At 40.9% G+C, this 15,575-nt stretch overlaps 1 protein-coding gene and 1 long non-coding RNA gene across 2 annotated transcripts; one reads left to right on the top strand and one right to left on the bottom strand.

The window, feature by feature from the left end:
* The first annotated feature begins 1,729 nt into the window (after positions 1-1,729).
* LOC140823805 (protein CYPRO4-like) lies at positions 1,730-4,596 on the top strand. The gene is made up of 2 exons (XM_073185310.1): positions 1,730-3,593; positions 4,105-4,596. The coding sequence occupies exons 1-2, from the start codon at positions 1,950-1,952 to the stop codon at positions 4,384-4,386; spliced, it is 1,926 nt and encodes a 641-aa protein (XP_073041411.1). The 5' UTR covers positions 1,730-1,949; the 3' UTR covers positions 4,387-4,596.
* A 427-nt stretch (positions 4,597-5,023) lies between these two features.
* LOC140824835 (uncharacterized) lies at positions 5,024-15,571 on the bottom strand. Its single transcript, XR_012116465.1, has 5 exons — positions 14,350-15,571; positions 14,137-14,248; positions 13,971-14,054; positions 13,797-13,882; positions 5,024-5,195 (listed from the first exon to the last, which is right to left on the bottom strand). It is a non-coding gene; the product is annotated as an uncharacterized lncRNA (long non-coding RNA).
* Between the last annotated feature and the right edge of the window lie 4 nt (positions 15,572-15,575).

The raw sequence follows: 15,575 nt of genomic DNA, 5'->3' as shown, positions 1-15,575 counted from the left end.
CACATGCTACAAATACAAAAACGTGTTAAAAAAGTTATTTACATATATGATGGATCAGTGGGTAGTACCCCACTGTGATTTCTAATGTGATTCTTCGGACAAATTTTAATCATTTATATGTGAAGGTGATGAGAATGACAACTTCCAGTGAAGTCTCATCACACTAAATTTAACGGCAGATCCCCTTTATCATTATTTTTTTAAGGAAGAATATCATGACGGCGGACGGCTATAACATAGAGGAGCGATATTTGTTTTGATATATTTTGTTTTTATTTTATAAAATATCTAAAATTTTCTTTAGTACATTTTTGATAATTTACAAGCTAAAAGTAATATTTTAGAACTATTCACATTGAGAAAAGTGAATAACTTTATAACCAACAGATAATAAAATAAAGAATCACACACTGTTTTCGGCGTAAATTTATTTCTAGTAACTTAAATCTTATGTTCTATTTTTATAAGTTCATAATCTGTAAAGAACAGCTTTATAACCTGGAATATGATAAATCTTTTGAGGAAAAGAATAGCTTTATGGCCCCTGTTATGTTCTTCATCTGCGGATCATTTTAGCTGGGTGTTTGAGAATTGCACGAACAAAGACCAGGAGCTCTCTGCTGGAGTAGTTGGATCAAGAAAAACAAGGTGGTCTTTCGAGGATCGAATGACGAGGAAGCGACCTTTGGGTTATTATCCCAGATTCAACACAAACCCTCCAACCAACCACACAATTCCATCCCTAAGTAGCAGCCACCCCAATGCTATGGTGGATATGGATAGAGATGGTGGTGTTTTTTTGGCTCTAGGGAGTAGCAGTTCACTCCATTTGGCATAAATGAAGGCAGTTAAGGAAGAGGTATCTATCATTAGTTTCACATTTTGGTTGGACACTATGGCAATCTAGCTGTGGTTAAAGCTACACAACAACCTTCTCCGTTCGCCATGGATGCACAGCTCACAGAGGAGATAAAAATTTCTACCCTAGTGATCCGAGGGCATCAGTCCAGAATTGCCCTCGATCGGCCAATCTCGCAACACGTGAATTTGCGGGAAGAAGATTCATTCATATTTCATAAATATGATTTATCTTTCAGGAAACTATTCCTCTGTTTTTTATACCTTTTGTAATAGCTGACTTGACTTAAGTTAATGAATTCAGTTTCATTTTTAAAAAAAACGAAAACCACTTATAAATAAACAATGTCTAAGTTTTTTCCATCGGTTGAGCTTTTGATCTCGTATTAGATGAATTTATGTTTCATCCAATCTTAAATTTTAATTCGGGACGATGTCTCAAGTTCAAGATTTAGTCGTAATAAACTCATAAGATTCAATTTTAACAAACTCGTTTTCAATTAAAAATAAATAATGGGTTGATTTGATAAAGCCAAATAAAATAACACAAAAACTTGTGCAAGACTGTCTCACGGATCGTATTATGTGAAACGGATCTTTATTTGGATAATCAATGAAAAAGTATTACTTTTTATGTTAAGAGTCTTAATTTTTATTATGAATATAGGTAGGGTTGACCCGTCTCACAGATTGAGATCCGTGAGACGGTCTCACATTAGACCTACTCATAAAATAAATAGACTGGACCAAAATGGCAATTTCGAAATTCGATTGGGTCAATTTGATAGAGACAATTTAAGTTGAAGACACGCCGTTTTCCGCGTTTGGGACACATCATTGTTTCCTTACACACCAAGCAATGCAATCACACGCAACTGGATGCCGGCAAATTCCAGTTTGTTTATATAAATACTTAACCGCCTCCTTTAGTTTTAAACTTACACTACTTTCCCAAATCGGAATTTCGAATTCTGCAGTTTGCGTCGTCCAGATTCGAGATTTCATTTCTTCTTGTGTGATTTCGTTTCTTGAATTCCTTGAATTTGAAGGGTTCGGGGGCATATTGTTCTTAGGAATAAATATAATCAGTTATGGGTGGTTCTCACAGCCGCGAAGGACTTGAGCGTTCGGATTCATCGGAATACTCCGACGAGGATGAGTTCAAGAATGAAGAGAACACTTCTGAAATTTATGCTGATGCGGAAGATTGGAGTCCGACAGTGAGTACGAGAGCAGTGGATGAAGTTGATTCTCGGCTTCAGGATTTAAAGCTGAAATATGGAAAAATCCCGGCCCCTTCTGTTCAGAAAACCAATGGGAAACCCTTAAACTTCGTTAAGCTTTATGTCCATATAGGTGGAAATACGCCGAAGGCCAAATGGGAAGTTTCAGAGAAGCTTATTTCTTATAAATTTGTTAAGACCTTGAATATTGGAGATGAGGAATACGAAGATGATGAAAATGAATTATTGGGTGGTGTGGGATTTTGGTTTTTGAAGGTGGGGAAGAAAATTAGAGTGAAGGTGTCTAATGATATGCAGATGAAGTTTTTTGGGGATCAGAGGAGAGTTGATTTTGTGGATAGGGGAGTTTGGGCTCTGAATTTTTTTACTGACGAGGAGTATAGAAGTTTCGTTACTAATTTTCAGGATTTTTTGTTTGAAAATGTTTATGGGTTGAGGTCCACAGACGAAAATAAAGTGAAGATTTATGGAAAAAATTTCATTGGATGGTTGAAGCCAGAGGAATCGGATGATTCTATATGGGAGGATGCAGCTGATGGCATCTGGAAGACTCCAGAGAAAGGGCAGGTGCCATTCCCTGCTAGGGAGAGTCGGGATTTGTCGGAGGAATTTGAGGAGGCATCCACAGGTGGTGGGATTCAAAGCTTGGCTCTAGGTGCATTAGATAACAGTTTCTTGGTTGATGGTTCTGGTGTTCAGGTTGTGAAGAACTTTAGCCATGGGATCCATGGAAAGGGAGTCTATGTAAAGTTCGATGACTGGAAATTGGGGTCAGGTGGGAAGTCTACTCCCAAAAAGGCCCTTTTGATGAGGGGGGAGACGAACATGATGCTGATGAATCCGATGGAAGGCAAACCCCACTCTTCAGGGCTTCACCAATTGGACATTGAAACTGGGAAGATTGTTACAGATTGGAAGTTTGAGAAGGATGGTGTCGATATCACGATGAAAGATATAACCAGCGATGCAAAGGGGTCGCAGTTAGACCCATCTGAGTCAACTTTCTTAGGTCTGGATGATAATAGATTATGTCAATGGGATATGCGAGATAAGAAGGGGATGGTCCAAAAGATAGCAAACGTGAATTCTCCTGTGCTGCAATGGAGCCAAGGGCATCAGTTCTCAAGAGGAACAAATTTTCAATGTTTTGCAACCGCTGGAGACGGGTCGATTGTTGTTGGTTCGCTTGATGGTAAAATGAGATTATACTCAAGAACTACTATGAGGCAGGCAAAAACAGTTTTCCCTGGATTTGGTTCACCTATTACATCGGTTGATGTTACATATGACGGCAAGTGGGTATTGGGCACTACAGACACTCATCTGATCTTAATATGCACTTTATTCACGGATAAGGATGGGAAAACAAAAACTGGTTTTAGTGATCGGATGGGGAATAAAATTCCGGCTCCAAGGTTACTGAAGCTGAACCCTGTGGATGCACATTTGGCTGGATCCGATAATAAGTTCCATGCTGGCCATTTCTCTTGGGTAAGTCCACTACATTTGTGCAAGTAATGCCTCCAAACTTTTTTCCACATAACCAAATATTTCATCATGCTTTATAACTTTTATGACTCAAAAAGTGATGCATATAATGATAAACTGTTGGGTTAAATAGACTATAGAATATGATCTAATGGGATAAAATGTTCATACGTTTTAATTTTTATTATCTTCAAAATAATATTTTACAACGCTGAGACAATTTCATGGCAAAGGAATCATTTGGATCACAAGCAAATTGTTGTTGGGGTTTTAGCTATCAAATGGAAAATAAGATGGGTTTTGGGGGTGGTCTGGCTTTTTGATTTTCTCATGTACTTTTAACTCTTTAAAACAACACAAATTTATATGCAATTTTGCCAGCTTGTCCTACATGAAATTCTGGTTAGCTAAACAGGGGTTTTACTCTGTTATGGTAGTGAATTTGGGTATAGCATGTCCTTGGTCTTCAATCCAACAATGTCATCTAACATTACATATTTCCTTATTTTATCAGGTCACTGAAAGTGGGAAGCAAGAAAAACATTTGGTCGCAACCGTGGGCAAGTTCAGCGTAATATGGAATTTTCAGCTGATTAGGAACAGCGCACATAGTTGCTATCAGAATCAGCAAGGACCCAAGAGTTGCTACTGCTACAAAATAGTGTCTAAGGATGAATCCATTATTGAAAGTCAGTTCATGCACGACAAATTCACATTCAGGAACTCACCAGAAGCTCCACTGGTTGTGGCCACCGCAATGAAAGTTACATCCTTCAGCATGGTTGGGAAGAGATGAATCATACATTGGATTTTAGCATTGATGGTGTTTATAAGTCGGATGCTCGGTTAGGCCATATTGTGCATGTAAAGAGAAGTTTCCTTTTTTATTTTATTTTTAAAAAAAATTTGTTGGGTTCTACCACATTGTATCATGTTACGCTGATTCTTTTAATTTCAAGTGCAGATGTAAACTCTATTTATTTACTTTTATCTTTTTCAAGAGTTATCCAGATTGCTCATTTATTGCGCACCCTGTTAGTAGTTTTGCATTTCATTGTCTGGCACAAACAGCATCAATATTATTAGTTCGTATTCCAAGTTTTAGAAGGTCAAATAGATTGAAAAATGTTTCCATTGGAACGGATGATGATGTGATATTTGATAGTTTCCACAGAGTTACAGTTTATTACTTTATTTGTCAGTATTTCGTAAGTTTTATGTGCTTAACTTTAGATGAAGAAAGTTCTATATAATGTCAAAATATAAAGTACTACACATATCGAGCTCAAATTGAGAAGTTGAAACACCGAGCAGAAGTCAAGTAGGTTTGACAAAAATGGAGATGGGGTTTGATGTGGAAAGGAGAGTGGGATAACCGCACATTTCGCAAGAAGCTCTATTCGATATTATAATTGTGAACAGTTATGAAATAATAATACAAATAGTCTTGTCAATTAAAGAAAGAAATTTCATGAGATGGTTCACAACGCAGACGTTAAAGTGCAAAGTTTTCACCTCACAATGCATCTTGTGCCGCGCAATCCTGCATGTTATGTCATCTGCAAGAGAAGATATTCCAAGCTCTTGCTCCGAGATTTTGTAGCGCTGTATAGCTATCAAGATACCAAACTGTAAGGCTCGAGAATTGTCAATTTGCATTGATGTTAGACTTGTATAGATAAGAATGCATGAATTATGAGATTTTGAGCACCAGGGCCGAAGCCACACCGCACCCGCGGTGTTAGAGATACAGCACCCGCGGTGCATTGAGAGGAAATTAGTGAATTTGTGCGAACAGACACCGCACCCGCGGTGTTAGCAAGACCGCCCCCGCAGTGTGAGACCGCACCCGCGGTTATGTAAGGACCGCACCCGCGGTCTAAGAATTCCAGAAAATAATATTGCTGCCGAGAGCACAGCGCACCCGCACTCTTGAGTCACCGCACCCGCGGTTTGCATGCGAGATTGCCACCTTTGAATTTCGTGTTGACACATGGCACATATATATATATAGGAATCTGCTGAGTCTTCATTTTTCAGATCTCCATAGCAAGAACCGAGAGCTCCCAAGAAATCCTTCAAACTTCTTTCAAGTTGTGATTTAGATTGTGCAAGATTTAGAGATCCGATTTTAATTCCGAGGTAAGATTTGTGTTCCTTGCATTGACGGCTACAAAGTGACGTAAGTTTTATACATTTTCAGCATGGTTCGAAACATAGGTGTTGGAGAATTTATGATTTTGTTGAAGATATGTGTTCTTGATAGTATGAGCTTGATATATTCACTACCGAATCGAATTATGGATGTCATATGCTATGAGTTCGATTTTCCAGCATGCATGGATCGAGTTTATGCAGATTTCAGAATATATATGGATGTGTTGATGGGATTAGGACTGAATTATGATTGTGTATCATTGTTTGAGTTGATCGGTATTGCGAGAATACGCCGTTATGCCGTCGATTGTTACCGGGATGGAGTATTGACTTGTACAAGATTTTGATATGAGTTATATCTTGATAGAATGCTTTGTATATTGTTATTTCAGATTAGTCTTGACAGAGTGACATTCCGACTTCAAGATCTCGACAGACATTGTGCGACGAAAGGTATAATTCATGTGGTCACGGGATTGCACAACTCGATTCAGATTTGATACGAGTTTCCCTAAATCACATACTAGATTGTTATTACATTGATTATGTAATGCCTTGTTTATTGATTTATATTCGAGTCCTGAGATAGGAGAGATTGGCAGACTTGCCAAAACTAGACGTTTCGGTGTATCGACGCATAGGAGCAGATTTGCTATATGTGCAGACCCTCGATACAGAGTTGACCGAAGTCTAGGAATAAGACGTACCGTTGCCCCGAGTGGTTGGGTAGGTAACAGACCGTCTTATTCACACCGGGATCCCTAGATTAGAAATGAGTCGAGTCAAGATTTGAATGTTGAATACAGATTTGTATTCTTCTACATGTTTAGATTTTATTCATGTTAATTGATATATGCTATGCTTTTGTACATGATTTATGACATTGCATGCATCCATGTTTTATACTGGGATATGTTCTCACCGGAGTTATCCGGCTGTTGTCGTGTCTGTATGTGTGCATGGCAACAGGTGGGGCAGGATCGGGGTCACGAGCTAGATGAGAGATGATGATAGCGTGGAGATCTCGGGTATTGCAGATTACTAGTGTTTTCTTATGAAACTTGTACTACTTATGTTTGTATTTGAGATTCGAACACTAGTGTATGGTTGTATTAGGCAGATATGTATGTACATTATGTTGTTTAATTTCAGTTAACGACATGTTATGCTTTATCTATACATTTGAATTAATGTTAAAAGCAAAATTTTGACCCACATTTTCGAACAAAGATCCAATTAAATCCCAAAAGAATTGAGTTAGAGCCCGGGTCCCCACAACAGGTGGTATCAGAGCAGTAGGTTCTGTAGACTGAGATAGAATAGAATGAGCGGGGTAGATCGAGTCATCTTCCTTGCTTTTGAGATGCTAGCATGCTTTATTGCTTTCCCTATTATATGTTGTGTTGTATTATCTAAATTGATTTACAGCATTTCAAGCCTGAATCAGAACCGATTCTCGATCAGAGTCTATGATCAGAGGAGGGCTGAGACAGATGATATTAATTGGGTACTAATTAGTTTGATAATCAGATTTATGCCGCCTAGACGAGTGCCACAGCCAGAGCAGGGTAGCACATCAGGTGCACAGATGGATGTTACCGCTACACCGATGGAGACCTTATTGAAGAGATTTCAGTCTTTCCATCCGCCTACGCTGAAGGGCACAGAGAGTGCAGTAGAGTGCGAGAGTTGGCTCGATGATATCGAGATGTTGTTTGAGTCTTTGGCTTACACTGACGAGCGACGTGTGAAACTGATAGGGCATCAGATGCAAGAGGTTGCCAAGAGCTGGTGGTTGACTACGAAGAGAGCCTTGGAGCACCGAGGCATTGACATCACGTGGAAAGTATTCAAAGATGAGTTCTATCAGCGCTTCTTTCCCGTCTCCTACCGGAAAGATAAGGGAGCTGAATTTGCGAATCTGAAGCAGGGACAGTGGAACATCGAGGAGTATGTGGCTAAATTTTCTGCATTGTTACGATTTGCACCACATGTGGCCGGAAACGACGAGGCAGTGGCCGATCAGTTCATCAACGGATTGAATCCGGATGTCTTTACTTTGGTGAACACGGGACGGCCTAGTACTTTTTCAGAGGCACTGAACCGAGCGAAGGGAGCCGAGGCTGGCTTGATCAGGCAGCGAGGGGCTTCCTACGGTGTTCAGGGGCAGAGACCGCCACAGCCTACTACCGTACAGTTTCCACCACCTCCTCCTCGTTTTGACAGCAGAGCTAGTGGTAGTGGTAAGAAGGATTTTCTGAAGGCTAAAGGCAAACAGTTTAAGAAATCTGGGAGTAGTTCATCGAGTTCGAGTGGATCTCGACAGAGAGGTCAGGGGTCAGAGTATAGTGGCGCATACTGTGGTTCGTGCGGAGGGCGACATGCGACGGAGCAGTGTCAAGGAGTTATGGGACGCTGCAACATCTGTAGGCAACAGGGACACTTCGCTAGAGTTTGTCCCCAGAGAGGTGCACAACGATTCCAGAGCACCGGATCATCAGCACCAGCGCCACAGATGGAGAGACAGGCATCCTCTGTGCACTCCTTTCAGCCACCCTCCACACAGACCCAGCAGAGACCAGGAGGTAGTCAGACTGTGAGTCAGCCTCCCAGACAGCAGGCACGTGTTTTTGCCCTGACAGAGGAGCAGGCGCAGGAGGCGCCAGATGACGTCATTGCAGGTAGCTGTTTTCTTTGCGGTTATCCTGCATATGTGTTGATTGACACAGGTGCATCTCATACATTCATCTCTGAACATTTTGCATTGAGACATGCATTACCTGTTGAGTCGATGTCTACAGTAGTGTCTATAGCTTCTCCGTTGGGAAGTGGTTTGATATCTGTGACTACTGTTAGACACTGTATGCTTCAGTTTGAGGGGCATGAGATTGATCTTGATTGTGTAGTACTTGGTTTAGCTGATTTGACTGTATAGTTGGCATAGACATGTTAACCAGGTACAGGGCCACGGTAGATTGTTTCCACAAAATTGTCAGATTCAGACCTGAAATGACAGAGGAGTGGAAATTCTACGGCAAGGGTTCCAGATCTCGGATTCCCTTAGTATCTGCTCTGACTATGAGTAGATTGCTTCAGAGAGGAGCAGAGGGCTTTCTCGTATATTCAGTAGATTTACTGAAGTCGAGTCCTACTTTGGCAGATCTGCCAGTAGTTTGTGAGTTTGCAGATGTTTTTCCTGACGAGATACCAGGGTTGCCTCCGGTTCGAGAGGTTGATTTCAGCATAGATCTTATGCCCGGTTCTGTTCCTATTTCGAGAGCTCTGTATAGGATGGCACCGATAGAGCTGAAAGAGTTGAAAGTACAGTTGGAGGATCTTTTGTCCAAGGGATATATCAGACCCAGTGTATCACCTTGGGGGTGCTCCGGTGCTTTTCGTTAGAAAGAAAGATGGTTCGATGCGACTATGTATTGATTACAGACAGTTGAACAAGGCAACAGTGAAGAACAAATATCCTTTGCCTCGCATCGACGATCTGTTTGATCAGTTACAGGGATCTTCGGTATATTCGAAGATTGATTTGAGATCAGGGTATCATCAGCTCCGAGTTAGAGACGTTGATATTCCGAAGACTGCATTCCGAACCAGGTATGGACATTACGAGTTTGTTGTTATGCCTTTCGGTTTGACGAATGCACCTGCGGTGTTTATGAGTTTGATGAACCGCATTTTTCAGAGATATTTAAATGAATTTGTGATTGTGTTTATTGACGACATTTTGGTGTATTCGAAGAGTTTGACTGAGCATGCAGATCATCTGAGAATTGTATTGAAGACTTTGAGGAATGAGCGGTTGTATGCCAAACTGTCCAAGTGTGAATTCTGGCTGAGACAGGTTGTCTTCTTGGGGCATATTATATCTGGAGATGGTATTGCGGTAGATCCGAGTAAAGTTGAGGCTGTGATCAGTTGGCCAAGACCGACTTCTGTGCCTGAGATACGCAGTTTCATGGGTCTAGCCGGGTATTATCGACGTTTTATCCGAGATTTCTCCAGTATAGCGAAGCCTATCACTCAGTTGACCCAGAAGAATATGCCATTTGTGTGGTCCGAAGATTGTGAAACCAGTTTTGTAGAGCTGAAGAAGAGGCTGACTAGTGCGCCTGTCTTGACGATTCCTGCAGGTACAGGTGAGTTCGTTGTATACTGTGACGCATCTCACAGAGGGTTAGGATGTGTTCTTATGCAGCGAGGGCACGTGATAGCGTACGCCTCTAGACAGCTGAAGCCGCACGAGACTCGTTATCCGATTCATGATCTTGAATTGGCGGCGATTGTGTTTGCACTTAAGATCTGGCGTCATTATCTGTATGGCGAGAAATTCGAGATTTATTCTGATCATAAGAGCTTGAAGTATCTCTTTTCTCAGTCAGAGTTGAACATGAGACAGCGGCGATGGCTTGATCTGTTGAAAGATTTTGATTGCGAGATCAAGTACCATCCAGGAAAGTCGAATGCAGCGGCAGACGCCTTGAGTCGAAAGGTATGTGCTCTTTCCTTGTCGACTATAGGTGTATCGAGTTTAGTAGAAGATTGTTGCTTGTCTAGATTGACATTTGATACAGAGAGTAGACCGCTGCGACTTGCTACGATTCAGATTGAGCCAGATCTGATTTCGAGGATCAAAGAAGCACAAAGAACTGATCCGAGCGTGCAGAGATCGATTGATATGGTCAGAGCTGGTCATATATCAGAATATCAGGTCAGAGATTCTGTTCTGTATGTGAATAACCGCTTAGTAGTGCCAGAGATTTCAGATTTGAGACGACAGATCATGTCGGAGGCACACTGTAGTCGGTTCAGCATTCATCCTGGTGGCAGAAAGATGTACAATGACTTGAAGACACAATTTTGGTGGAAACAGATGAAGACAGACATTGCAGAATTCGTGTCTAGATGCCTGAATTGCCAGCAAGTGAAGGCAGAGAGAAAGAAGCCCGGAGGTTTACTTCAGAGTTTGTCTGTTCCTGAGTGGAAATGGGACCACATTTCCATGGACTTTGTGACGAAGTTACCTCGATCATCCCGTGGCTGTGATTCGATTTGGGTCATCATTGACAGATTGACCAAATCTGCCTGTTTCATTCCGTACAGGATGACCTATCGACACGATCAGATGGCAGAGTTGTATGTCAGAGAGGTCGTCAGATTACACGGTGTGCCAAAGTCGATCGTATCAGATCGGGATCCACGATTCACTTCTCACTTTTGGCACAGCTTGCAGCAGGCTTTGGGTACGACTTTACACCTGAGCACTGCTTATCATCCCCAGACGGACGGACAGTCAGAGCGGACTATCCAGACTTTAGAGGATATGCTGAGAGCTGTAGTACTAGATTTTGGTACTAGTTAGCAAGATTCATTGCCATTGTGTGAGTTTTCATACAACAACAGCTATCAGACGAGCATAGAGATGGCACCGTTCGAAGCTTTATACGGAAAGAAGTGCAGATCTCCGTTGTATTGGGATGATATTTCTGAGGTACCAGAGTTAGGGCCTGATATGATTCGTGAGATGACAGAAAAAGTGAAGATCATTCAGAAACGAATGAAGACGGCACAGGATAGGCAAGCGAAGTACGCCAATATTAGACGCAGACCGTTAGTATTCGAACAGGGAGACAGAGTATTTCTGAAGATTTCACCTTTCAGAGGCGTTGTCAGATTTGGCAAGCGAGGAAAGTTGTCTCCTAGATACGTCGGTCCGTATGAGATTCTTGAGAAGATTGGCGATCGAGCTTACAGACTTGCGCTTCCTCCTTCATTGTCCGGTATACATGATGTTTTTCATGTATCGATGTTGCGCAAATATATGCCGGATGATTCTCACGTCATTCAACCTGACGAAGCCGAGCTGGATCAGACCTTGAGCTACGTTGAAAGACCGATACAGATTCTTGATCGGAAAGAGAAACGGCTTAGAACCAAGACCATTCCGCTAGTGAAGATTCAATGGAGTCGTCATGGCATCGAGGAAGCAACTTGGGAGACAGAGTCTGAGATGAGACAGAGGCATCCTGAGCTATTTGTATGATGTGAGTTTTCTTTCAGTTCTAAGGTCATTTCTTCCTTTACTATAATTGATTAAGTTGTTTGCGAGTTCGAGGACGAACTCCTGTCTAAGAGGGGGAGAAATGTAAGGCTCGAGAATTGTCAATTTGCATTGATGTTAGACTTGTATAGATAAGAATGCATGAATTATGAGATTTTGAGCACCAGGGCCGAAGCCACACCGCACCCACGGTGTTAGAGATACAGCACCCGCGGTGCATTGAGAGGAAATTAGTGAATTTGTGCGAACAGACACCGCATCCGCGGTGTTAGCAAGACCGCCCCCGCAGTGTGAGACCGCACCCGCGGTTATGTAAGGACCGCACCCGCGGTCTAAGAATTCCAGAAAATAATATTGCTGCCGAGAGCACAGCGCACCCGCACTCTTGAGTCACCGCACCCGCGGTTTGCATGCGAGATTGCCACCTTTGAATTTCGTGTTGACACATGGCACATATATATATATAGGAATCTGCTGAGTCTTCATTTTTCAGATCTCCATAGCAAGAACCGAGAGCTCCCAAGAAATCCTTCAAACTTCTTTCAAGTTGTGATTTAGATTGTGCAAGATTTAGAGATCCGATTTTAATTCCGAGGTAAGATTTGTGTTCCTTGCATTGACGGCTACAAAGTGACGTAAGTTTTATACATTTTCAGCATGGTTCGAAACATAGGTGTTGGAGAATTTATGATTTTGTTGAAGATATGTGTTCTTGATAGTATGAGCTTGATATATTCACTACCGAATCGAATTATGGATGTCATATGCTATGAGTTCGATTTTCCAGCATGCATGGATCGAGTTTATGCAGATTTCAGAATATATATGGATGTGTTGATGGGATTAGGACTGAATTATGATTGTGTATCATTGTTTGAGTTGATCGGTATTGCGAGAATACGCCGTTATGCCGTCGATTGTTACCGGGATGGAGTATTGACTTGTACAAGATTTTGATATGAGTTATATCTTGATAGAATGCTTTGTATATTGTTATTTCAGATTATTCTTGACAGAGTGACATTCCGACTTCAAGATCTCGACAGACATTGTGCGACGAAAGGTATAATTCATGTGGTCACGGGATTGCACAACTCGATTCAGATTTGATACGAGTTTCCCTAAATCACATACTAGATTGTTATTACATTGATTATGTAATGCCTTGTTTATTGATTTATATTCGAGTCCTGAGATAGGAGAGATTGGCAGACTTGCCAAAACTAGATGTTTCGGTGTATCGACGCATAGGAGCAGATTTGCTATATGTGCAGACCCTCGATACAGAGTTGACCGAAGTCTAGGAATAAGACGTACCGTTGCCCCGAGTGGTTGGGTAGGTAACAGACCGTCTTATTCACACCGGGATCCCTAGATTAGAAATGAGTCGAGTCAAGATTTGAATGTTGAATACAGATTTGTATTCTTCTACATGTTTAGATTTTATTCATGTTAATTGATATATGCTATGCTTTTGTACATGATTTATGACATTGCATGCATCCATGTTTTATACTGGGATATGTTCTCACCGGAGTTATCCGGCTGTTGTCGTGTCTGTATGTGTGCATGGCAACAGGTGGGGCATGATCGGGGTCACGAGCTAGATGAGAGATGATGATAGCGTGGAGATCTCGGGCATTGCAGATTACTAGTGTTTTCTTATGAAACTTGTACTACTTATGTTTGTATTTGAGATTCGAACACTAGTGTATGGTTGTACTAGACAGATATGTATGTACATTATGTTGTTTAATTTCAGTTAACGACATGTTATGCTTTATCTATACATTTGAATTAATGTTAAAAGCAAAATTTTGACCCACATTTTCGAACAAAGATCTAATTAAATCCCAAAAGAATTGAGTTAGAGCCCGGGTCCCCACACAAACAAACATCAATAAGAATAGGATTGGTCATGATAACTTAGGGCATGTTAAAAATAATTCTACAGCAGAGATGGATGGAGAAAAAACCTTTTGAATTTGAGCTTGGTTAGCCGTGTTTCCAATTCCCCCAAGTCAATTTCATTCCCCTTTACGAGTCCTTTTATGGTTGTCATCTGGCGAAACAGAACTTTTCAGTTGCAATTATCTAAAAAGTATATAAAAAAACTGCACGACTGCATGTCATAAAGGCAACAGTCTCACCTCATCAGCAGAATCACCAAAACGAGCCACAAGGATGTAATTTGTGCTATCAGATATGCCGCATCTCTTTAAGGATTCTGATATCTGGAACAAACAGAATAAACATTAAGACTTAAATAGAGCCAGCAAAGCATGATGATGAGTTACTAGCTTTCTTACAAGCAACCTGAGAAATTGTAAACAAGTTCAGAATGGAGGGTGAGTGTCGTCAACGACTTTAGTGATTCGGCTTTGACTGTATTGTGGGCAGCGTCAAGAACAGGGAAAATGTTTAGTATCTGTATCAATTCTAGATGACATCAAAAACAGCTCACAAAGACAAATACAACAAAAACAAAATGGGGAAGAGGCGTTGAATTCATGCATTAGATGGGCTTACAAATGGAGCATTGATAAATGCTGCTTCTGGGTCCAATATTCCCGCTCGCATCAAATCCAGGAGGTCCCTACAAAAGAACATTATGCGCTTTAATCTATCAAAGAGTTTCTACCAAAATATTTTTTTTACAAGTTTCTACCAAACTATATAACCGAGAGGAATAGTTTCAAAAAATCTAAACATGTTACTTTCCAAATGATTTTTATATTTGTGGAAAATGAAGACCCCCTCAGTTTTCACCCTATATTACTAGCCTGTCAGTTTCTTCTCAAACCCATTGAAGTACCTACTTCCTACAACCCTCTTAAAACAGAAGATATCACTACGAAGAGCAACAGAAAGATGCAAAAATGAAAACCATAAACATTGATACACAAAAAATACAAACATATTGATCACTGGCATAATTATCAAAGATGTAAGTTGCACATGTGCCACGGAACCTAGGCTCAAGGTGATGGCCGAGACACGTGTCTTGTCATAATGAGGAGTGCTGAAGAATAACAGAGAATGCATGCTTCAAAAAGCATTAAACAACAACAAAACAAGTATTCATTAATGCATGATAAAATATAGTTACATTGGATTTCACTTAAAATGCACAATCCTGTAATTTGAGGCAATTTAAAACTCGCGTCAAGCCTTTAAGGCACACCAAGACATGTACTTTATGGCTAACACGTGAGTCTTACTAGTGTTTCTAGTTGTAAAAGCTTGGCCACGCTGTACCACATGCTGCCTTTTAATAACTACGGCCATTGCATACACCAATTACAGGAATCAGCAGGGAAAATATCAAATAAGCAAAGACGGATAAAGTTAACAAGGGAGAAAGATATATAATTGACTGGTTATATTTACTAGAGCTTCTTTCAAGTAGCTGCAAGGAAGGCCAACAAAAATGCATAGCCAAGTTGTCCCAAAAGGATATCCGAGTTGATGAAGTATGTGAAGACTTGTCAATGGTTAGAAGTTTGATTCCCGATACTTTCTCAAGTGAGTCTTTTACACAAGACTAGCATGGTCTGCAAGGATAGCCGAGGCTGGTTCCCATGTCATAAAAAAGTTACATCGCCCAATTGTATGTTTCTATAGTTCATGAAACTCAAACCTTCGTAAATTCGGTTGTATGCTTCTATAGTTCATGAAACTCAAATCTACGTAAATTCAGCTTTTGATTGACGCCTAAATTACAGCAATTACTAAAATTACTGGTTCTCCCGACC

Source organism: Primulina eburnea, chromosome 2 (assembly GCF_022965805.1).
Source record: "Primulina eburnea isolate SZY01 chromosome 2, ASM2296580v1, whole genome shotgun sequence".
Classification (NCBI taxonomy): Eukaryota; Viridiplantae; Streptophyta; class Magnoliopsida; order Lamiales; family Gesneriaceae; genus Primulina; species Primulina eburnea.
The sequence above is the reverse complement of the archived record's forward strand: the minus strand, read 5'-3'. Positions and strand labels throughout refer to the sequence as shown.

What these genes read in the sequence shown, in the direction of transcription:
- LOC140823805 (XM_073185310.1), top strand. Translation starts at nt 1,950, where the DNA reads ATGGGTGGTTCTCACAGCCGCGAAGGACTTGAGCGTTCGGATTCATCG. An exon ending in ATGCTGGCCATTTCTCTTGG is followed by an intron (nt 3,594 to 4,104) that starts GTAAGTCCACTA and finishes TTATTTTATCAG; the next exon opens with GTCACTGAAAGTGGGAAGCA.